Below are 24,727 nucleotides of genomic sequence, written 5' to 3' on the forward strand. Positions count from 1 at the left end.
TCATTCAATAGTTGTTCTGAATGTTTACGAATTGATCGGACAGCCTGAGTGGGGAGTTATCCGGAAGTGTGTACTCGTGCATGTCAGTAGATGTGTTTATAGACATTAAATCAAGGGACCTCTTATTCTTACTATCCTAATCAGACGTTGGTATAGCATGCATGTAAGACTTTCCAGTTTGTCTTGTTATCTGAAAGCACAACATCGTAAACTTCTTTTTAAATATCTATTGCGCCATCTATTTCTGCAGTCATTGTGTTTCTTGTTTAGATCTAAAACACCGACCGACATTGCAATGTTAAAAGAGTGCAAAGGTGGTGGTCAGCAATTTGACAGTTCAAGTTCAGGTTTTAAATCAACGTCCCGACGTATGACGTGACAGTAAGGGCGAGAGGTTCGAATTCGGTCGCCTGTTAAGTAGACTATGGTCGCTAGAAGTCGCTTCAGAATGCACTGAATGTCCCGCGGAACTCGCGACTGAAGTATAGATAGTGCTGAACTTAACGTAAAGGGTTAGTGAAAACGCAAGAGGGGCGGGTAGAACAGAAAAAAACAATGTATACAAATATCCGAACCCGGGCCGTCAGATTAAAACACTAGCAGCCTAACTGATCGAGCCAAAAGCCTGACAGGCGTTTGGCATGGTCAGTTAGCGCTACTTGAACCCCCACTGTTACAGTTAGAATGGCGACGACTAGTTGTGCGCTTTCACGTACGTACAGTATTATGTCGCCAGTTAAGCCGCCAGCGGCGCTCACATTCGAAATGTATCATGCGTTTGAAACAGCTAACGTTGATTCGTTAGACCGGTCACTTGTTATGGGAAATGCCGGTAAACCTGTAGTCCTACAAGGCTTACAACTTGCCGCAAGACATTCTGCTGTTTTCGTATGATCACCCATCTGGCTCGACAACCTTAGTGCCATCTGCTACTATTGTTTCTAAAAGGTAAATACGTGAACATTTCTAGATAAGCACGTTTAACACACTCTGCTTGTATTTCTTGGGCAGCTTCCCGATACAGTACACGTTCTTTTGAGCCCAAAAATATTTTTCGAACATTGGGCTACTCACACAGCAAAGATGCACACCGTAATGAAGTAAACTTTTGGAAGCTGTCACTAGACTGTACTGGTAATAAAAACTATTTTGAAGTAGGTAAGATTGATGTTATAATGCTTAATGATGTTTGAATGCCAAACAAGCTAAGGTGGTTTCAATTGGGATAACATTGGGCTATTCACACAGCAAATATGCTTTCTTCTAACATCACACCGTAATGAACCGAATAAAACTTTTGTGCAAACTTTTGAAAGCTGCCATCAGACTGTGCTGGTAATCAGATGTTTGCATGCCAAACAAGGTGGTTTCAATTGACGCTTCCCCGAAAAAAGGACGTCAGGTCTCTGAAATAGCCTGATTGACAAGTAGAGAAAACATCACGTGATTTCTTCAAAGCCAATTGCGGCGGACTACATTGTTGCGATGAGCGCTCACATTCTGTAGGTAAACATTGTACCTGCCAGGTGAAAGCATGAAAGCAAGGACAAAAGACCGAAACCCGATACTTTCGAGGAAGTAAATGTTGCAGCCTCTGTGGGTTTGTTGTTTCTGCGCACTTGGAAGATGTACGTAGCAGGTGTCATACGTCGCTTTCGTCCCTTCTGATCGAAGCTACACATACATAAAGTTCAACGTCGTCTGCAGGTCGTGGTTTTGTCACATCTTTAGAGCTTAACACAAGGTAATGGCTACCTACTTAGCTCGACAAAGCGTGCTTGTGACATGCGTTTTTCTTCTACACGTTTTCCATCGTACCCCAGTAGTCGCCCAGACGGCCACCGATATCGCCGACGACCTTAACACCAACCTCCTAACACCTTACCTGTCCACACCTGGACAGAAGGTGGACTTGGTGTTCGTGGCGGACCAGTCGGCGTTCTCTGAAGACAAGGTCAGCACAGGTTTCCTGTTCATGATCAACTTCGTCAAGGAAATCCTGTCAGGTTTTACAGTGGACTCCGACCACGCCAGAGTTTCTCTCATCACCTACAGCGCGGAAGCTTCCGTAAGAATCAACGATTTAGACAGCAGGTACGAGACCAAATGTGCTGTGTTCGGTAGGCTGGATGAGGTGAGGGTTGAGGTTCCTCAACACCGAGGTCTGACGGCTACAACAGATGCTCTCAGACAAGCCAAACAAGTTCTGTTGGAGTCCCGCTCAGATGCCAAGAAGGCTGTCATCCTCATCACTGACTCCTACTCCACCATTGGGGTTCCTCCGGCGGTGGCCTCCGCGGAGATCAGGTCGCTGCGGTGGGCAGGGTGGGACTCCAGCCTGGGCCCGCAGCTGCAGGTGTTCGCAGTGGGCGTGAACGGTGCGGATGAGGCTGAACTGGAGTCAGTGGCTAGCTCCAGCCCCACCAACGTGTTCAGCATTGACAGCTTCTCAACCCTTCGACAAGTGTCAAAATTTATTCACAAAGGTACGTTTTCTCTCCACATGATGGAAAATTCATTCAGGAAACAGTTCAGAAGCCTTGTGCCTTGCCACATTTAGAAAACAGCAAATTTAAAGAGGTATGACCACTTCAGATATCAAGGTGTTCCATTTTAAAAGGTAGTTATAGATAAAGCTACCCATATTACAATACCCAGTCTAAATTTCACCAGGTAATGTACTATTTGACATAATAGAAGCTGGGTAAAGATCTGTTAAGACATTTAACTTATAGTTACATCATGTAGTATGCTTCTGTAAAAAATATTTATTTTCCAATATGATCATATTGGTGATAGACAATGGCACTGAATATTTCATGTGGGTGAGCAAATATCACAGCAAATAAAGCCTCTGTATTTCTGTCATGTACTTGGCAATGGATATTTTTGATTATTGCTGTCTCCATCACTGCAAAAAATTTTTCTGCATATTACTGGAAATAGATATTCTGTGTCACAGTAACGCTGTAAAAACTAATACTTAAGAAACTGCTGTATTGGTTAGTTCCAGAGAACTCGACCTGGGAGGTGACAAGCAGGAGGCACTGTGGACGGTGTGACATCTCAGCATCATGTGCCTGCGACACCGGCCTGGGACAGTACCACTGTGTCTGTAACCCTGGTTACCATGGCGATGGAACAACTTGCCAAGGTACAACTCATGAGTCATAAAGCAAAAAAAAAAAAAAAATGTTAGAGTTACAGGTAACATTATACCTCACAGGTATACAGTAATTCACAGGTACAAAAATGAACTGTTTGTATTTCATTACAGAATATCTTATAATCTGAATTTTTAAAAATCCAATGTTGCATTTCAACTTTGAAAATCTAAGTAAAATAACATTTCATGTCTTTCCCAGCCTGCCCAGTGGACACATACAAGGACAGTATGGGTCCAGGCACCTGCACAGCTTGTCCAGGGAACACCAGTACTGCTTTGGCAAATGGAGCCACTTCTGCAGAGGATTGTGCAGGTGAGTTCCTTTCAGAATACTTGAAATGACGTAAATGTGCACCCTCACCTGTCACCTAAAGCACTCTTAAAAATCCCAACCATCACATCAGGTTAAGTAGCTGTCATCTACTTAATGTTTGTTTATTTCGTGAATGCCTTTCACAGTGTGACTAACTTCATTGTTCATTCAAGATTGTTGAAAATTGTATCATAGTGGCTAGAAATTATGCTACTGTACTGTACGTGTAATAATGGGACTTGCTGTCAAGTTGAACAGCCTCATAATTTTTCATGGAGGGTGCATGTTTGTTTGCTATTGGTGTACTTAAGAGCCTGGCAAGTACTTAGTATTCAGGCCAAGTTTCCCCCTTAAGATAATGTTACTGTCATCATTCCTTACCATGCACCACTGTCCTTTAAGTTAGTTACTGTTAGCTACATGTATCAACTATAAATACAAAATGGTTGAATGTAAGTATTCACAAGGAAAGTCTGTCTGTTATTCGAATTTTAGTCTAATTTTGTGAGTAATAAAAGTATGAGAAAGCTAATAACGTTAAGCAAAAATTTGGTATACATTGTGTAATCGTCTAATCATTAGTTGATAAGATGTTGCACAACACAAGGAAATGACTATCAGGGTTATAAAAAAATCCCCTTCCAATCCCTTCCTTGTTGTCACACACTATTTTGAGCCTTGTTGTGACAATGTACCATTCATGATCAGGTACAGTTTCACTTGTTGTTGAAGCCATGAATGTAAGGTTACACCATGTCATTGACGTAACTGTTGACAAAACCAAGTTGACATTACCAGTTGGCCATATCCATGTCAATGTTTTTTTACCTACCAGTATTAGCTTTGCCACTGCCAAACTGTGCCTGTATTTGTTTATGCACACACAGGATTGTACATAGAGGGAGAATCTTGTCTCTCCTTTCTTGTATTATATTGACTGTGATACGAATTACCAGGAACAGCCACTAGTTCCTCCTCCTAAGTTTCAATGGTCCTTTCATCATTTTGCAGTGGAGCGTGTCACTCTTCCTGGTAGATAGCATGAATCCCTTGAAAACATTTGTGTCTGGTAGGAGGAAGGTCATATCTTTTAGATATTGGAAACCAGACTAAGTTCCTCTTTTTCTCAGTAAACATCATACCCCAGAGTAGAAAAGGAGAAATAAGTTTTTTTTAACTCTTGCTTACACTTAAAAGCAAGTGTAAAACTAAGGCGTCCTTGGTGAATACAAGGGCCAAAAGCGAAGAAATATTTTTTCCTATCTGTTGCTTTAGAAATTTGGTGCATGGAAGCTCACATAAATTTAGCATTTCCAACATCAGGATTTTAAAGCGATTGATTATTAAAAGCTTTTATAAAGTAAATAACAGCTGAAATGGGGGCACCTTTGATGTAATTTTTTCCACTGATATAATCTAATTTACAGTTTACCTTAATCAATTTAAACTTTGATTTTATTCTGCTTGCATGTACAGTAAGATATTGTGATGGTTAGGGTCTTTGATTAACATTTTCAACAGAAGGTTCCCTGGCTAAAGTGCTCCATTCTACCTCAGCTTGAACTTAACATTATATATGGGACTGTGCACTCGACTGTGATTTAGTATAGATCCTATTATGTGTCAAAGTTCCTGGCAGCTTGGGTACCATCCTCTGTAGCAACCACTTGCTCAATCTTTTGCTTTCAAACCACGACTTAGCAGAGAAAAGATTGAGCCAGTGGTTACTATGGAGGGTAGAACCCAGGCTAATTTAAAAGTTCTTGGCCCCTGTTCAAGTTCACTAAGCCATTTATTTGTTGTATGTGTTGTCATGGCAATAAAGTCAGTCACGACCAGGTTGACTGGAGACAGATATGTGACCAAGAGACAGGAACTTGTCTGACTTGGTGCCAGTCACACCAGACTATACAAAAATGTCTTCTGTCCATTAGACTTGGTATGTCCAAAGAGTAAATACCTAACACATTTACATGTCATTATGAGTCAACAGTTTAATGTTACCTATTTCTCCCCATCTCCCATCTATCTGTTTGTCTATTGATTGATACATAGATATATATAGAGATATACCAGCCAACAGATGTTGTACCCACAAGGTGTAGGGGTTTGCGCACTCTGCCCCTTTTTGTATACATTCTGTATATCCAGCAGCCAGGGTTTGTGCCAAGGTTTGGACATGGCTGGCAATTTCTTTTAAGAGTGGGAAGTCAAGTCGTAAGCCCTGTGTATGAATGAAGAGCTGAAGGTGTTTAAATTAATCGTCAAACCTCTGAAAGTAAAAGAACACACTTATTCAGAAGATTAGGGTGACACAGTGTGTTTGGCCCAAAACATGAATTGTAGCAAAGCTGCATTGCACAACCACTAACTTGCTTCATGCTTCACCCAGTTGAAAATGACTGTTTTTCATCTTTTTAGGTAACGTTAAATAAGTAGATATAACAAAACATAGAGAACTACATAATGTATGTGCCACACACACACACACAGATGCACACATACACACATACATACACACACACACACACACAGACACACACACACACACACACACACACACACACAGAGCAGACTAATACAGTAATGATTCTCTTTGATTTTTACAGAGCTCTTGTGTCCAGTCCTGCCACCGGTGGACCATGCCACCAGCTTCCACATCTACAGCCCGGCTAACGAGGCCCAGGTAAACACCTTCACCACCTGTAAGAACACACCTGGGGACTTCTGCTACTTCCAGTGTGATGTGGGCTTCTCCACCTCAGATGATACCAGGTTGTACTGTGAAGGGACCAGATGGAATCATGGTCCACCCACCTGTGAAGGTAAGAAAGAACCACGCCTTTAGGTTTGCAATGATTTTTAAGTTTGCAGTAGGGAGGAAATGGAATATTTAGTTGTTTTAAGTCTGGAATAGAGCTACAGTCACCTGCTGTAAAGCAATAGAAGCACCAGTTCTAAGATTGCAGTGAGGCTGTCGTGCAAAAGCTGCAAATGTAAAAAAACTGCGGAAATTACAGTACTTTAAAAATCCAGGTTTTACTAGTATTGCAATAGGAAGACAGAATGTTCTTTTAAACGTGAGGTGTCAAGTAAATTTACATGTGTATTGAAAATGAGATGGGGAATATGTAGTGATAAAAGGCAAATAACATTATACATGTAATAAGTCTCAGACATACTACCTACCTTTTTTTTTAATTTAAAATTTGTGATCTTTAGAACTTTGGAGCCAAAGGGGTTATGGGATAAGTGGCAAATAGATTTCAATTGTTTCATTAATGTTAAATAGTCTGTGACAATTGAATAGAAAATAGTCCCAGTGCTAGGAAACTCATCTTTGTTCTTTTGCAACAGTGGTGGATTGTCCGAGGATCAATGCAACAGAAGGAATGACTGTTACATACGATCATTCCACATACGGAGATTACACGTATGGCACAGTGGCCAATATCACCTGTGCAGACGGCTACAGGACCTATGGTTCTACAGAACGGACATGTGCAGAAGATGGCGACTGGAATGGCACCACAACTCAATGTCAACGTAAGCAATTCTTCTTGCTAGAAACCATACACTATCCTTGGTGCTGAACTTATGGTGAAGTTATGATTAACCTGGAATAGGTGTCAATTAGTATATACTAGTATGAGGTATAGCATCTAAGTTTCAGTCTTTTGTTTAAGATTCATCATTTTTGTTGTTCCAATCCAGTTCAGTTATGGATATTTTCAGTATATCTAAGTAATTACATGTATAATTTGTTTTTACAATAGGTATTTTTGATTGGACTTTTGGAGATGCAATCATGCACAGTTTTTCTTCTATATTCTTCTATGATTACTTGGGGATTTCTTGCATATAATACCCTGATCATGTTTCCGTTATTTTTACCTCTGACAACCACCCACTTTTATGTTCAACATATCTGATTACGTTTAAGTTTCTGCATTTTTTTCTCAAATGTTCATTACATATGATTATGTTCAATTTTCTGTATTGTTATAATTTCAAAATTTCATTTATTTGTAGTCAATTCATGTCAACTCCAGGAAGAATAGAGAGTAAGTGTAATGCTGTAACACTAATGGAGATCTAAAGAAAACAAACAAGCAAACAAGTGAAATTACATAACATTTAGCAACAAAAGAATGCAAAGTTTTACATGTAAGTCAGAGGTAGGAAAATGAAGATTTTACATTAAGTTGATTGATTTTGCCCCATTCAAAAAAAAAGTTGGGATCTTATCTTAAATTTTAAAAGCTGCCTAAGTGGTCTACATTCAATGCAGACTACTAAGTATCTAAACTTGACATCCTTGACATCTTCAACCCTGAAGTTGATTGCGCCCCGTGTGAGCAGGGAGTGTGTGAGGAGGTCGTTAGCGGTGGCGGGTCCGGCAGTCTGGAACGTCATCCCAGAAGATGTACGGAATTCTCCCTCTTTGCGAGCCTTCCGACATGGATTAATTTCGAACTGCTAGCTGATATCGATATTATGAGTTTGAATTTGATATTATGATTGTATCTAGTGTAAATAACTGTATTAATGTCTATTTTGTTTATCTATTTATTTTCTCCCGTGACACCTCCCCTCAACTGGTCCTTAACTGGTCCCCTAGGAAGAACGGCCTACATGTTGGCCGATAGGGCTTATCAGTATAAATAAAGGTGAACTGAACTGAACTGAACCTTCCTACACAGCGACCCAGTGCCCGTCCCTGGTCCCCCCAGCTTACGGTCAGATCTCCCCATCCACCTGCTCCAGTGAGAAGTCAGACTATCGGACAGTCTGTACCTACGGCTGTAATGACGGTTTCCAGCTCGTGGGTCCAGCAAACAGGACATGCCAGAGTAATGACCAGTGGACCGATTCTGATGTGACCAGCACCTGCAACGGTCAGTCATCGAGACCATGTTACTGTTTCTTTTTGTTTTGAGCTTAGATGTGGTTGAACTTAACACATAGTTGCAGCTCAATAAATAAAAATAAAAAGTTTACAAACATCTAGAACATTCCAGAAGGTTTTGAATGTTATGAATATTCTTAGATTTCTGCTCTAATATTAACGTCAGATCTCATAATTTCGCCAGGTGCCATGGTACCACCACATGAATTTGAAGTGATTTAAAGAGATGTCACCAATGCAGCATCAGTAATCTTCAGGAATATCACACTTCAGATATTTAGGTGCTCAAGATAATCTCAACATTTTTTGATGCAGGGGTATTACTGTAACTCACTTTGTCTTCTCGGTACCAAACTTTCACGGTCTGAGAAAATTTAAATTGCTCTCAGGACTAAATGTTCACTGTCATGGCAGGTGCACATAGAAAAAGTCTGTGAATTATTTGTTACCAATAATGATATGTTCATGTTACAGTCTTCACCGTGAAAACCGTGAACATAACAGTACATTGAAAATATCAGGAATTACAGTATTTGATTTATGAGAACTGATGTTAAGTATGTTTACTTTAATGTTAAGCACAACGTCTGTCACTTGTTATGAACCTGTATTGTCTTGACAGTTATCATTATTGTACTTAATGAATTAAAAGAACACAATTCTACCTGGAAATTATCCTCTTGAGTATTGCAAAACATCTTATATATATAACATTAACATTACTGTAACTATAACGCTAGTTCACCTTTATTCGCAGTGTAACCTATATCCGTTGTACCTAAAAACAGGATATTTAGGGATATCACGTTGATGGACGGTGGTTTCAAATGGCATTTTTTCAATATAATGCAGTTTTAGACCACCGTCTGCTGACTTGATATCCCGAAATACCCTGGTGTTAAATACAATGGATAAAAGGTTACCCTGCAAATAAAGGTGCATTACCCTGTAATGAATAAACTAGCATTACCCTGGTATATGATGTTTTCAGTCAGAATTTATGTAACTTAGATTTTCCCTCATTTACAGATGTTGAGCCACCAACCATAGTTTGCCCCAGTGAAAGAACCCTTTATTCAGATGATGGAAACAAGAAGACCTTCTACTGGAATAACGAGGAACCCGGGATAAGTGACAACTCTGGCTCCTACAACAGTTACACTGTGGTGCCGGCATACAGCAACCCAAACGACTTCCTTGTCGGTATCCACACCCTCACCTACAGAGTCACAGATGCTGCTGGGAATGAGGCTTCCTGTGAAAGACGGCTCATAGTAGAAGGTAAACTGTTGATGTCTCACCTTGATAAGATACATGACAGAAACCATTTGTAAATCTCAGTGAATTGTACAGTGTAATACTTAGTAAGACCAGGGTGGTGCTTTTATCATTATAAAAATATTAATTCATTAGATACAGGCATCTAGAAATTGTTCAAGTACCCTATAAGTGAACAGTAGAAATTTCTTTTGATTACCTAGACAATAAAGAAGTTAGACTGAGTTTTTTACTAGAAAAATTCAAGTATAGTTATCTATGCCCAAACAATGTATCTTTACGTCATATATATATTACATGTATAATGCACTTCAACTGTTGGTTGACTGAACTTCATTTTGTAACTTCCTCCACCAGCATCCCAGCCACCATCCCTGGAGTTTTGCCCTGATAACGTTACCACAACCATCACAGTCACTGCCACCACGGGTGCCTTGAACTGGACCGACCCAGTGTATCTTGATGCTGATAACAACAGTGTCAGCATTGAGTGTGATCGAACCAAGGGGGAGTCTGCCTCGCTAGGCACCCACAACATCCACTGTAATGCCCAGGGCTACACAGCAGTCAACCTGTGCTCTTTTCAAGTTGTTCTCAAAGGTATGAGATGAGATTAAGACTATTACCTACTAAGAGAGTATGCAAGTGGCTGATGTCAGTGTGAGTTCTCAGAGGAAAAGAAATGGGTTTCATCAAGAGATTTATCAGTCTAAGTTTTGAAATGAATCAAAGAAACATGACTTACTACATTGGTTTGATTTTTTTTCCATTTAGCTCCAGAATGCAACATCCCTGCTGATCCCCTGCATGGGTCATCCTCCTGCACTGCCACTTCCACCCACCAGGAGCGCTGCACTGTCTCATGTGATGCTGGCTATGAATTTGCAGAAAGACCTGAATCACAATATCTCTGTAGCTACTCGGGTGTCTGGACACCTGAACCCAACTGGCCAAACTGTGCAAGTATGTGTTGTGTGTTTATGTAATACATGTAAAGCAATATCTTTGTGTGCATGTTAGCTTGTGTATTTGTGTGTGTGTGTGTGTGTGTGTGTGTGTGTGTGTGTGTGTGTGTGTGTGCATCACTGCCCATCTAGAAGACTTTATGGCATATACAATGTATCTTTTTTTAGAAAAAGATACTGTTGTATGGCACGAGCCAACATAGATTACTTACTTACTTATTAGGCCTGCTGCCCAACCTAGATTGGAATGTACATTTTCCATACAACATAAAATGTTAAGTCATTCTTACATGTAAAACAGTAAGAAGCGGTCTTACTCATTTGCTCAGTTGACTGAACCTTCTTATCTTTTTCCCGGCAGCCCAAGCATATACCGGCTTTGCAACTTCAACAAACACAGTCCAGTATGACTTAGCAGCTGACAACTGCAATGACACAGTTCTGGAAGCAATCAGAAGCAGCTTCAACAGTTCGTTCTTTGCCATGGATGTGGTACAAACTGAGTGCGCAAACAACGAATGTAGCCTTCCTGAAATCAATGTGACCTGTGACACAGCACGGCGCAGGCGTGACATAGCAGAAAAGAGCAGAATGAGTGCACGGCGTCAGTTAAAACAATCTACACACAGCAGGAAGTCAGAATTTCAAGATAAAGCAGGACTGAATGAGGTTGAATCTGGACGAAACAAACGAGCAACAAACTTTGTAGTCACCATTGTGTTTATCATAAGAGTGGAGGTGGTGGTGCCTGCAGGCGGAACTGTGTCATCAAGTGACCAGAGTAACCTTATTGACATCCAGGATGAACTTTACTTTGGTATAGATGATGCTGTGACTGATGGCTCTTTTGACATCACCATCAGTATAGCAGGAGTGATCCTTATCTGTGAAGTCCAGGATGACTCCTATGATGCAGGGGACCCTGTGCTGGACAATACTTGTGGGAGCGGTCAAATTTCCAGACAGCCGAGCGATTTTGAAGCATACTGTGGTAAGTACATGAATTTTTGTTTAGTTTTTCAGCCCACTTTTCATTGTTGCCAGTATCTACTAGCTACATAACTATCATCTATTAGAGTTTTTTAAGAGCTTAGAAAATTCTACAGCAGAACACATAGATGTGCTGAGGAAGCGGATATTAGATAATGGTATGGAGCTGAGTTGATGAAATATCTTCCTTCTTCACTATTTCCATGTAGTAAACTGTCCTGTGGGAACTTACAAGTCAGGAGACAGCTGCGTGCTGTGCCCCCATGGACAGTACCAGGACCAGGAGGCACAGCAGGAGTGTCTGTCATGTCCAGATGGCACAGACACCATCAGAATGGGAGCTGTGAACATCACTGAATGCAGAAGTAGGTCTTATTGCCATATCTTGTGTAGTGTAGCCCAAGAAGTTAAAAGTAACATCTGCCAAAAAGCAGTTACTCAAGCAACTGGATATGAATTTGAAAATGGTCAGACGTTTCAACTAGCATCCACTAGTTTTTTTTGTCAGTGACAATGTAACATCACTGTTTTTAATTGCGCAAAATACAACATGCTGCAAGGGTTGACCTCAAGGAGAAATAAAATGACCTTTTAATGTAAAAGTTTTCCACCTTAGATTCAGACTAATACTTTGCTGCATGTTCTTTAAACTTAAATTACTGGGGGAAATTTAAGTTGTGAGGGTTGTTGTAAGGAATTCCAAGTTTTGCAATGTTGATAATGTTGAATTTTTCCAAACTTTGTCAACAGAGTTTTGCTCTCCTGGAAACTACTCCAGCACAGGACTGGAGGACTGCACACCGTGTGAAGTTGGCTCATACCAACCTAATGAGAAATCCACCTCATGTGAGCAGTGTTCTAATGGGATGTCCACTGAAGCTGAGGGATCCACCAGTGAAGATGATTGCAAAGGTACACATCCTATGAATCCTAAGTTGTTCACTTCAGTCTATGACATTAAGCCCCTACAAGCACTTGTATATTTGTGTTATGGTAGATGGCTAAAGCGACCCAGTTTAGCTATATTTATGTGATCACTTTAAGGCATTACAGTGGCACCAACTATTGCTTGTAATTTAAGATATCTAAGTTGAAATCCAACACACTAATCACATTTTCAGCACCAAGGACAGATAAAATGCTTTGAAAAAGAATTTAGATAACAAGACTTTTAAAATCAAAACTAGTGAAAAATCTAGAAGGGTGATAAAGCATAATGATTGTTCATGACCAGATACCAATGTGAATGGTCCTCCACACTTAGTGATGGTGAAAGCTTTGTGTAGTAGTCTGTGTTGATGAGATCTCAATTTGTGTTCCCAGTACACTGCAGCAGATACTGTGAGAAATCCATCTATTAAAGGCACAAACATCAAAAGTTAAGAATTAAGATAATAAGCAGGAGATGATGTTCAGGATGACAATGAGTAAGCAAAAGTACGTACCAAGGATAAAATCAAATTCAGCACCAAGGACAGAGAAACAATGCCATTAGATGGAAATTTTGTAAGGAGGCATACAGGTAAACTATAGTAAAAGGACATAACGTTGATTAAACTGAGTAAATGTAGCATATAACAGCAGTCAGAAAAGCATAAACTACTAAACCTGTATTTTGGTTGGTCTCACAGTTGTGTGTCCTGCTGGAAGCTTAAGTAACTCTTCTACTGGTGTGGTACCTTGTAACATCTGTCCTGAAGACACCTACCAGCCAGAGACAGGACAGACAGAATGTGTGCCATGTCCTGCTGGGTTTGAAACAGATGCTTCTGGAGCAACCAGCGAGTCTGCCTGTAAAGGTACAACATAGGGGTGTTAGTGAAATCTTACAATGCAGTGACCATCCCTTGAATTTCATGATTAAATTTACTTCAGTAAATTCCTATGTATTGTTGATTATTATTCTAGACTTGCCAAATGGTTTCTAGGAATCATATTATGTTTGTGTTTGTCTTAGCATCTAACCCAAGGTTTCTTCCTTGTTTGCAGCCCACCGACTGTATGTTTTGACTATCACACTGGTCATAACATACAACCTGGACCTTGAAAGGTACAATGAGAATGTAAGTAGTTGATGAAGACATTTCTTGTATTCCTTCAAACACATAGTATGGATGGGTATGTCTCAGTCTTGTCAGCCTAGGGTGGGTATTACTCAGTCTAAAAGCATAGCTAAGTCATATCCAACTATCTGTTTAGAGGCATAGGATAAAATGACTGATGCAGAGTGCTGTTAGTAATGTTGTAAAGTAATGGCCCACTATATTTTTCAACAAAATAGATCTTAACATTTTCATGTTTTGAGGGCAACATTAGTCTATTTCTTAACAATGCATTTTAGGAATCACTCCTTCAAAATCTTTTTTTACAGTTTGTAAAGATGTTTGAGGCCACTGGCCTTCCTGGAGAGATGACTATCATTGAGACTGGCACAGAGAGTACTTCTGCCAGGTAAGCCTCATTTCATTCATGGCATATAAATCTTCTATCTTGCACATACCAATCTTATGTCTATGATTAGAACAGAGAGTTTCAACAATGTTAAGTAATGTGGCTGTTAGTGAGATTACGCGTTGTGGCACAATTCTGTTAGGACAGATCTCAGTCCAGTAATGTTATGCGAAAGGAGAGAAAAATGCAAAGAAAGGCCAACCTGAAGCCGTACAATCTATGGAAGCAGTATCAATTTCAAAAGTTTTGACTGCTTTGACTTTGAACTTATTATTGCAAAAAGATGCATATTTGTCACAGGCTAATTCAGAATGATTTTGTATGACTGAAGAGAATGTTTTAACACTTCAAATTTACATTTTACAGCAGGTTGACAACATGTACTGCTGATTATGCTGTCTCGCCCAGTGAGGCTTGGCCAAGTGAGGCCACTATACGGGAAGCATTTCGTACCCAACTGGGAACAGGCAGGATGGGAGATGAGCCTGCCTCTCTTGACAGCTTCAGTTGTTCTGTAAAAGGTAAAATGGCGTTGCAGTGTAAATCATTTTAAAACATATGGGATAATAAAGCTTGTATCATAGGGACAAATACAAATGTAACTGTCTAATTATTTGTATGGAGGATCAAAAGGAAAAAAAATCTGTGGCAATATAAGGCAATTCAAACTCCACAACTGGATCAGACATTTAACGTTACTTCTGGATGCAGAATAATTTGAGCACATTTAACTGGGAAAAAAAGGTGAACATGTCAATGTGACTAAACCGTAAGGATCGCATGCAAATGTTTAGATAGTTCCTATGATAAGGCTTTTCCGTTAAGATGTTATCGTATTGAATCGTTCTACCAGTTTATTCGAGTAATACTGAAGAGGAGTGATGGATGATACTCAAAACAGCCATAAGTAATTAAATTTCTTTTACCCAGTTGTGTAGTTTGAATTGCCTTTAGATATTGTTCACCTGGATGTCTAACCTTCACAAACAAATCTGTGACAGTATTTGTTTCCACTGAATTGATTTCAAAATTGCTATTTCACAGTCACAAATTCTTTGTATGTTCGTCCGCATTTCTGTAGGCTCTGCCGCCACAAGCCCAAAGCTGCCTAGGCAGACCCATGTAATAACTTGTCTCATCGTCAATAAAGTCAAAGTCAAGTCAAATATTAATGATGTTTTACCATAGACCCATGCAGCCCTGACCCCTGCAACAACGGTACCTGCCTGTCCTCAATAAGGGACTATAAGTGCACCTGTACACCTGGTTTCACGGGAACAAACTGTGAGACTGACATTGACGAGTGCACTTCGAACCCCTGTCAGCACAGCTCCACCTGCCAGGATGGTATTGACATGTTCACCTGTCACTGTGCACCTGGATACACAGGTGAGCAAGTGGAATGCAACTCTTCAATGGATTCTTAAGGCAATATCAGTTTGCAGAAACTGACGATTTTTATCAACACTGATATTAGATCATGTACCCCTTGCCATTACAAAATACCTGTTGCTGATCATTATAAGTACATGTATGTTTAATTTGTTAGGGGTAATTTGTGGTGGTTTTGATGTGCATACTGTTTAAGTACTTTTACAACGGTCTATTTTGTTTTACAACAGCTTTGTCTTTCTGTCTCGTCTAGGCACAAACTGTGAAACTGATATCAATGACTGCTCTCCAAGTCCTTGTGAGAATGGAGCATCATGTATAGATGCGGTAAGTAGTCTATGCTCCTTCACAACATAACACATCACATTAATAAGAAACATGTACTTGTTATAACTTATAAACTTGTTGTGAAGTGTAGCAAATAAATCAGAAATTAAAATTACAATATGTTAACTTTGTAAGATCAATGGTTGATCAAATTCACAGATGGTTTCTTCAATGAATTAAAGCCATTTCAATGAGTACAATTTTCATATTTTCTTGTGTTGCACAGGTGAATGCCTACAGTTGCTACTGCATGGTTGGTTACAGTGGCACCAATTGTTCTGTGAACATCGACGACTGTGCCAGCTCTCCATGTCAATATGGCACCTGTCAGGACCTAGTGGCTGACTACAGCTGCACCTGTTCAGCTGGCTATGCAGGTGTGTAATATTAACTATATACTGTTACATATTTTATTCTATGCTTTTGTATGATTATAGTTATGCAGCAATGATTACCCATTGTAATTCTTTTTGCATGGAACCATCACTATATCTAACGCTAGCTTACCCTTATTTGCGGGGTAACCTATATCCGTTGTACCTAAAAACTGGATATTTAGGGATATCACGTTGATGGACAGTGGTTTCAAATTGCATTTTTTTTCATTATAATGCAGTTTGAGACCTCCGTCCGTCAACTTGATATCTCGAAATACCCTTTGTGTAAAAATTAAGGTTAATATAAATATAATATAATAAAGGTTACCCTGCGAATAAAGGAGAACTAGCGTTATATGACAAAGTCAAACTGACAAGATGAAGCAACTACAGCTATATGACATGACTTTGCTGTAACACACTTTTGTTGACTATTAAAGTAATATTTTTATTGTTCTTACCACCATTCAGGAAAGGACTGTGAGATTGATATAGATGAGTGCCAGTCCCAGCCATGCCAGAATGGTGGGAACTGTACAGACCTGGTCAATGCCTACAGCTGTTCCTGCGCTGCTGGCTTTGAAGGTGAGGTGACAATATTGGAGGAAATTGACACTTAAAGTGGACTATCTCATGGAAACTTTTGCAGGATTCTTCCTTACGTTTGTTCAAACTTTCTTAGAGCCTAGTGGCACATAGGGCAGCATCTTTACTGTTGATTAGGTAGAAGTAGAAGGTAGAAGGGTAGACTACAGGGAGGAGTTGCTAGCCTTTCCACTTAAACATGCTCGAGGCACCTCTTCGATTACAGCCCCCACCCCATTTAAAGTCCCTTCTGAAGGACGTTGCAACTGAGCTGCCCTATCTAGGATTGAACTGGAGTCTCACAGTCCCAGTTACCAACTACAATTAGACCTAAGAGCTCAACTGTGAGGCTGCAACATGCATGATTCTTTAGCTTTGTAATCTTCAGAAAGACATACACTCACCTTCCAAGACTAAACCTGTTAATTTCCAAAGGAGACCACTGTGAAGTGGACATTGATGAGTGTGCGAGTGACCCATGTGACAATGGAGGCACCTGTGATGATGAAGAAAATGGATACAGTTGTCTGTGTGCTGTGGGCTTCATTGGAACAAACTGTGAACAAAGTAAGTACTGCCAACCCTCATATGTGTTGAGCACTTTAATTAATACTGTAAATTAAATACTGTAAATGCATTTAAATACTGTAAATGCATTTAAGTTTGCGGAGATTTAATTTTGCGATAACGGGAAAATGGATTTTTCACAGTGGTTTTAATTTCGCGGTAGCACCATGCACTGTAGCCTCTTACTGTTATGGAAAATTGTTCGCGGCGGTTTTAAATTCACGGTGAAGCGGCTGTCGCGAAAACCGCGAACATTAAACCACCACGAAAGTTTCTGCATTTACAGTAGTTGGATGGAAGAGGGTGAACCAGTATAACCTTGGTAGAGTTCACAGCTAAGCAAGGGAATTAAGAACATATGCATGAACTGTCCATCATCTTTACTTGCAGACCCATCTCCAGACTATGACTTTGACATGGATGGATCCAGCACAAGCTATGCCATAGCAGGGAATATTCCAGACTTGTCAGCATTCACCCTGTCTTTCTGGATGAAGACTTCTGACGAGATCAAGTTTGGAACTCCTGTTTCATGTGTCAGGGATACATGGGAGGATCCAAGTGACAATCTGCTTACACTAACTGACTACGGCAGTTTTGATGTGAGTAAATGTTGAATGTGCAGTTACTGTAGTACAACGTTAGTTCACCTTTATTTGCTGTGTTACATCCATTCCTTTTCAAACTGGGTATTGAGGGGGAATGCTAATCCAACATCAGTAATACCCTATCAGTAATGCATTATCAGGAATCGCAAACTTGAGAGACTCAAGTGTTCTGAGAACACTGTCAAGAAAGCCACAATAACAATGCATTTGAAGTTGACGAGGTCAAAAACAATAATATCGACATGTAATAGAAAGACAGAAAGATAGATATGACAGTTTTTTTTTTTTTTTGCCAGATCAACTTTTTGACTCATGTTGTTCCCAATCCTAAAATGTAGCTCTTATTAAAAGCACTGGACTATAGCTAACCATTTTTCTCTGTTTTACACAGTTGTATGTGAATGGAGAGGTTGCGTACACAACAGTGGCAGCAAATAATGGAGAGTGGACCCATGTGTGTGTGACCTGGCAGAGTAGTGATGGTTCCTGGCAGGTGTTTCTCAATGGCAACCTGGCAAATTCTGGAACAGGTCTAGCAATAGGTCAAGTCATCCAAGGAGGAGGCACTTTTGTTCTTGGTATGAAACTGTCACTGATCGAATCATTTTACCATTTATAACAAAAGTTTGAAAAGTGTAATGTCATGTTTTGTATTAATTTCAATTTAGCTAGTGTGCGTGTACTTTGAGCATAATTTTCTAATGAAAAGTTAGTTATTCAGCTATACCTTTAATCACTTTTATCGAAAGTGACATTACTCCTTATCTTCTACTCCAAACTTTCAGGACAGGAGAGCAACCCTTCTGGAAACACTACACCAGATACACGGAAGGCTTTTGACGGTCAGCTAAGTCGCCTGAACCTGTACAGCACAGTCTTGTCTGCAGCTGACATCAACGCGCAGGCACAGGGATGTTCCAACGACTTGGGCACCCTGAGGGGCTGGACGGACTTCTTGGGCCAAGTAGGCACTACTGCTGTACAGGACTCCCCATCATACTGTCAAGGTCAGAGAAAATTACTACCAGTTGGCTAACTAGGACCTTGGCTAACATCAATGTTAGATTTTGTCACAAATCACTTCTTACATAAAGCATATCAATAATATTAAGTGCTTAAAAGTTATTAAAAATCTAGCATCCTTCGCATACTTCTAGCAGTATTGGCCAGAAATTCCCTATCCCATCATTAAAGAATCTACCAATGCTAAAAATGACAAATTAGTGCTCGCAAAAAAATTAAAGGTCACGACTTTTCAAGGAGGCTATTAAAAATTGTCATCTTAACTGACTTTAGGTATTAGTAAAATTACTTGACAATAACTTTGCCAACAAAACCTAAAATAACCTGGCAAGTAGACCTTGATATAATTATGTGCATAATTGCTTGACTCTTTACTGCATGTTATTTAAGACTTAAGTCATCATATCAACATTTAAAGTGACCTTATGCTATTCTGTTATGGTTTCCTACAGATGTTGATGAGTGTAAAGAAGAAGACATCTGCAGCAGCTATGAGCTCTGTCTGAACACTGTCGGTGCCTACAACTGCACATGTGCCCCTGGTTATACAGGGCAAACCTGTTCTCACCTGATCAACTTCTGTGACTCTTTACCCTGTCAAAACGGTGGACAATGCCATCCATTGGTCAATGACTACAGATGCAGTTGCACTGATGGTTGGGGAGGAAAAGACTGCTCACAGCCGGCAAGCTTCTGCGAGTTAAACCCATGTAAAAATGATGGGAAGTGCGTATCATCCGCAGCTGGCTACATTTGTGAGTGTGCTAGCAATCAGTTTGATCCAGACAGGCACTGTGAAAGCAAAGACTTGTGTGCCAGCATCCAGTGTGAAAATGGTGGTACATGTAACAGCTCAGATGGAAGCTGCACCTGTGCATCAGGGTTTGAGGGAGTTTACTGTGGATTGACGAATTATGATCCATGTCGGGAAAATCCATGCTTGAACGATGGGACCTGTGAAGTTAACGAGGATGGCTACACATGTCATTGTGCCAGTGGTGATGAAAAGTACTGTGAAGAGCCTGATGCCTGCTCAAATAATCCATGCCAAAACGATGGCGTTTGTGCTAGAAATGGGACAACATTTATTTGTGGCTGCAAGGAGGGAACAGAAGGCAATCTCTGTGAAAGGATAATTGATTACTGTGCACCCAACCCCTGCCAGAACGATGCAACATGTGTCAGCAGAGATTTTGAGGGACCTGACTGTACCTGCCGAGATGGCTTTACAGGACCATATTGCGAGAACAGCATTGATGTGTGTACATACAACCAGAGACAAAACCTGTGTCAAAATGGAGGCACTGCTGAGGAGAATGGCACCACATGTGTATGTCAATGTCCTGAGGATACTTCTGTGTGCGAGGATATGGGTCTGTATGGTGGGTTCACTGCAACTTGTGGCTGCTCCAAATGCTATGATGATGGTGATGATGATGATGATGGTGGTGAAGACTTGTACTGCTCCCCAGATTCAGGACGTTGTGTTGTGAATGAAGAAGGTCAATCAGAATGCCAGTGTGACCGTGGGTACAATGGAAAACACTGTTTAAGACAAGATGGTAAGTTGTTCTGTGTTATACATGTATGTTTATATGACTTATGTGTCATGGGTGTCAGGAGATGAAAAAGTACAGCATATAGCATTAGTTATCGTTTTGTCCCTCAGAAGAGGAATGTATGGTGCTACTGGGGTAACAATTATCAGATGATTATGATCAAATTACAGAGCAACAGGGTACTATTCTGATGGAAGAAATCTTAGTAGAACATATACAAGGGAATATAGTTGAGCATTTTTGAAACCATATTTGATATGTCTGATTCTGTTGTTCTATTAACGTTATGCAAAATGTGAAATGAAATTTTGTGATGAAAATAGTTTATCAATCAAGTAGGCCACAAGATTGCAAGAAAGTAGGTCAAGGTGAAAATTATACGGAGTAAACAAACCTAGTAAAGGTTTTTCTAAGATAGAACAGTTAATTGTTTTAATCATTAACTCCTTCCAGATCAAGTGGAATTCTGCATAACTTCCATCACAATTGACGAGCGCTACAGAGACATGGAAAGTCTACCAGATGCAACCAAGGAAAACATGGGCTCATTTCTAGCAAACAAGGTATTAGTCATGTTCTTGCCCTAAAATTTAAGTGAAAGTTGTAATCAATGCATCTTCAGTCATTGCTGAATAGAATTGCCCAAGTTTACTATACACTAGTCATGTCACAAATATCAAATCTTTATTACAGTCACGGGACACATATACATACAATTACTATGAGCCCTGGAGGATCAACGCATCTTACAAGACAATTAGGTACAGTGATTGTTTTTGTTTTTTCTCTAGCTAGACAATTGTGACTTTGCTAATTGATATGATGAGAAAGATCTTAGAGTCTGCTATTGTTTTGTGTTCAGTTATGTTCACTTGTGGCTATAAAGGCTCTTAAGATTTCTTTGCCCTAACAGAACATTGTTTGAAATCACCAAAGATCATGTCAACATCCGGCAAATTTTAGCTCATAGTGTTACATCTATATATTCTGAACCTTCATCAAAAACAAAACTTATTAACCATTTCACGTATATCAGGGAAACTTTTCTGCAATCTGATAATCCAATTTGAATCTTATACAGAGAGGGAGCAGAGGGTAAAGCAGTAGTCGAGCTGGCAATGACCTTCATGGTTCCACCGAAACATACAGGAGAATACAACGTGCCAAATTTGACAAGAGTTCTCACGAGCAGAGAGGAGCTTGGTGGCTTTAATGTTGTGTCTGTAGAAATGGACCATGAGTGTGCAGATCCAGATTCACATACAGGTTTGGGGCTGATTTTTCAAAATCTCTTTCCTGTCCACTTTCCTTAACAATAATAATCACAAATAAATGGCTATATATGCATGTATCTTAGCTGATGGATGATCTATTCATCATGGCTGTTTCAGTAGTTAATGTTACTATTATTACATTAATGATGAACATTATACTATTCTGATATTATACTACAATCAGGGTAATCAATGTATGCATGACTTTAAACTCAGTAAGCAGTGTCAAATGTCATTGCATTATAATGTCAGAATTTAAATGTTACATATCCATTAAACTATCAGTCTTTTTAAAGATAACTTGAACTAGAAATTGCAGAAAAATTAAACATCTAAAATAAGCCATTTGCTGAAATGGAAAACTAGATGTGTCCTTTAAGGCTAATGACAGATGTTTACAGTTGCTATAGCTGCCCCTATACTATTCGCTACCATGAGATTAGAAATGTGTATTGTTGTTATTTTACAGATAAACTACATATTGTCTACATTGCTGTGGGCTGTTTGGGTGGACTTGCTGTCTTGTCCATTGTCGGTATGTTCAATTCTTCATTGTTCAATGTTTGAAGTTCTTACACCAAAGCATGGAAACAATTTCATCTTCATTCTGTCTAAGTGTCTATGAAACCAATGACACCAAAGTACAATGTTTTTGTATTTGATAGTTAATCTGATTATATATCATTATGATAGACTTATTCATTGGATGTAGACATTTGCACTTAAATAAACCCTTCTGATGTTATTGAACATCAAACTCTCAAGGATCATACTTCCAACTCTTGATTCCTGCCAACAGGTAATTGAATTAAATGTTGTCTATTACTTTGATGATGTCACATTGACCACAGCAGCCGATTTGGAGCACATGTCTGTTGCGAAAAATACTTTCGGGAAGCAAACAGAGCAAAATATTGTATGTTATTGTGATAAAGTAGCACTGCTTGCTTCTCGCTGCCGCTGCCATGTTAAATGTGACAAAGCTGCCGTTTCATCGAAGTAATAATCTATATTCAATTCAATTCCCTGATGGCAGGAATCAAGAGCTGTATGTATGATCTAATTATTTTGTTGTTCAATTACATAATGGTGTGTGGTACAAATGTTCATGTTCATTGAATGATACTATTATCAATAAACATAATAAGAAAATGTTGGTATTTTGGTGTCACAAACACTTTAAGGGTACCTTCCTGCTAAGTTTTCCTACAAGCTGTTTATTGTCCTAGGATGGAATTAAGCCATCTCGCATCAATATTGTGCTGCCCTACATTCTATGCCTTGATTCATCCCATTTTGTTATTTTCTACCAGCGGCACTTGCATGGTATCTGAAGAAGAAGAAGACAGGCCTTTACTCAAGACCCTCTAGCAGGATAGGACCTTCTCCTCCTCCTTCAGAACACACCTATGAAGATATTGCTCCCTACAAAAACCAAAAATACATTGACAGGCAAAAAACAGTAGATTGGTTGGCAAGGATGGACCCTTATGCTCGACCTCAATACGAAAACGAAGACCAGCAATCTGAAAGGCCATCAACTAGCATGTCTGATAGACCACGCTTTGAAAACGAAAGTGAGGGTGGTTCCTCGGTGGACCTAAGGAGGGGCATTTCCCCCATGAGCGATGTCGTGCAACCTGGAGGTCGTTCCATGGACCCTACTCGTCCTCTGTATCCCAACTTGCGTGACTCTGTGACCCCAAGTGATATTAAAATGAAGAGATTAGACCCTCAGTACTGGTAGTATAGATCTGCCTATCCTACTGATACTATGCCTATGTTAGTGTCACCTTTCAAAAAGGATTGCTGTGCACAATTTGGAAGAACTGCTTATTTGATGGAAATGCAGGATTTGTACATCGATGGTGCTGCCCTTACCACTGGTCATAAGGAATCAATGTGAATATTGAAACTGATTCACAGAAACTGCGTAGCTAACAAATCAACATATGGAGGTGACAGAAGAGGGGGGGGCATTGATACAGAAATATAAAACACAAAAACAGAAATTCTACATGAGCTGTAACAAAAAAATGAAGACTGTTCATCTGATCCAAAAAAGTCACTCTGATATCCTCTTTCATCGTCTTTATCAGGTTTGTTCCTTTGAGTCAAACTGAAGAAATACTTACAGCTGAGGTTTGAGATTTGACAAGGGTCTAGACTGGCAAATCATAGCACAATCTAATAACCTATTTTTGCTGCTGTAAATAGCTTGTGTTAAAACCTAAGTATAGGATATATTTGCTGCTACTGAGAATTTGCTTTGAAATCATGATTAATTGAATGGAATACTAATTCTATTATTTGTATTTACCAGAGTAAGCCATGACTTTTTATGACTGTAAATTGTGTTTTCTACCAATGACATGATACCTGTTATACTTGTTATACATTTTTGGAGTTCAAAGATTTGAACAAAACATATCTGTAAGAACCTTTTTGTGTTGCCAATTGGTGTAATTTTTTAATTACATGGTACTTACTTAATAGATATACCAGGAGTATATATGATGATGTTTGTGTTAATCATATGCATGGCATCAAATGCACACACACAAAAAACACACACACAGAGATGTAGTCAAACTTATAACTTTGTTGGTTGTTTAAAAAAGCTGAGTTCAGTGTTGCTTTCTAGATCTAGTTTATATGATGGTCAGTCATATGGCCATTTAAACAAGAAGTCATACCATGTATTTGTCATTTTGTGCTGGAATATTGCTTGGATTGTGGCATATTCTGATCATAACCCATCATAATATAGAAATCAACATGGTCTCTGTAATATGTAAAGAAAAACTCGGATATAAATTTTTCTTTACATATTACAGAGACCATGTTGATTTCTATATTATGATGGGTTATGATCAGAATGGGTTTACTCACATCATATGATATCATAAGGTATTAACGTTTTAGCATGAGTTCCCATCAAGA

The 24,727-nt window shown here is 39.5% G+C and overlaps 1 protein-coding gene and 1 long non-coding RNA gene across 3 annotated transcripts; one reads left to right on the top strand and one right to left on the bottom strand.

Annotated features, from left to right (window-relative positions):
* Positions 1-1,563: 1,563 nt before the first annotated feature.
* Positions 1,564-24,658, top strand: LOC118417662 (sushi, von Willebrand factor type A, EGF and pentraxin domain-containing protein 1-like). 2 transcript variants are annotated; one of them, XM_035823301.1, is made up of 30 exons: positions 1,564-2,486; positions 3,008-3,154; positions 3,366-3,479; positions 6,089-6,304; positions 6,837-7,025; positions 8,183-8,377; positions 9,418-9,669; positions 10,024-10,266; positions 10,441-10,629; positions 10,993-11,622; positions 11,831-11,986; positions 12,372-12,533; positions 13,253-13,420; positions 13,611-13,684; positions 13,993-14,072; positions 14,439-14,593; positions 15,261-15,461; positions 15,718-15,791; positions 16,018-16,168; positions 16,640-16,753; positions 17,189-17,320; positions 17,711-17,922; positions 18,320-18,506; positions 18,714-18,935; positions 19,404-20,513; positions 20,964-21,073; positions 21,204-21,271; positions 21,592-21,776; positions 22,254-22,319; positions 23,098-24,658. In XM_035823301.1, exons 1-30 carry the CDS (start codon positions 1,748-1,750, stop codon positions 23,529-23,531), a joined length of 6,975 nt encoding a protein of 2,324 aa, XP_035679194.1. In that variant the 5' UTR covers positions 1,564-1,747; the 3' UTR covers positions 23,532-24,658. The 2 variants fall into 2 exon arrangements, with proteins under 2 accessions (XP_035679194.1, XP_035679195.1); XM_035823302.1 differs by having other exon boundaries at positions 14,442-14,593.
* On the bottom strand, positions 12,594-17,251 carry LOC118417672. Its single transcript, XR_004831378.1, has 4 exons — positions 17,158-17,251; positions 14,430-14,584; positions 13,230-13,412; positions 12,594-12,975 (listed from the first exon to the last, which is right to left on the bottom strand). It is a non-coding gene; the product is annotated as an uncharacterized LOC118417672 (long non-coding RNA).
* Positions 24,659-24,727: the final 69 nt, after the last annotated feature.

Source organism: Branchiostoma floridae, chromosome 6 (assembly GCF_000003815.2).
Source record: "Branchiostoma floridae strain S238N-H82 chromosome 6, Bfl_VNyyK, whole genome shotgun sequence".
NCBI lineage: Eukaryota > Metazoa > Chordata > Leptocardii > Amphioxiformes > Branchiostomatidae > Branchiostoma > Branchiostoma floridae.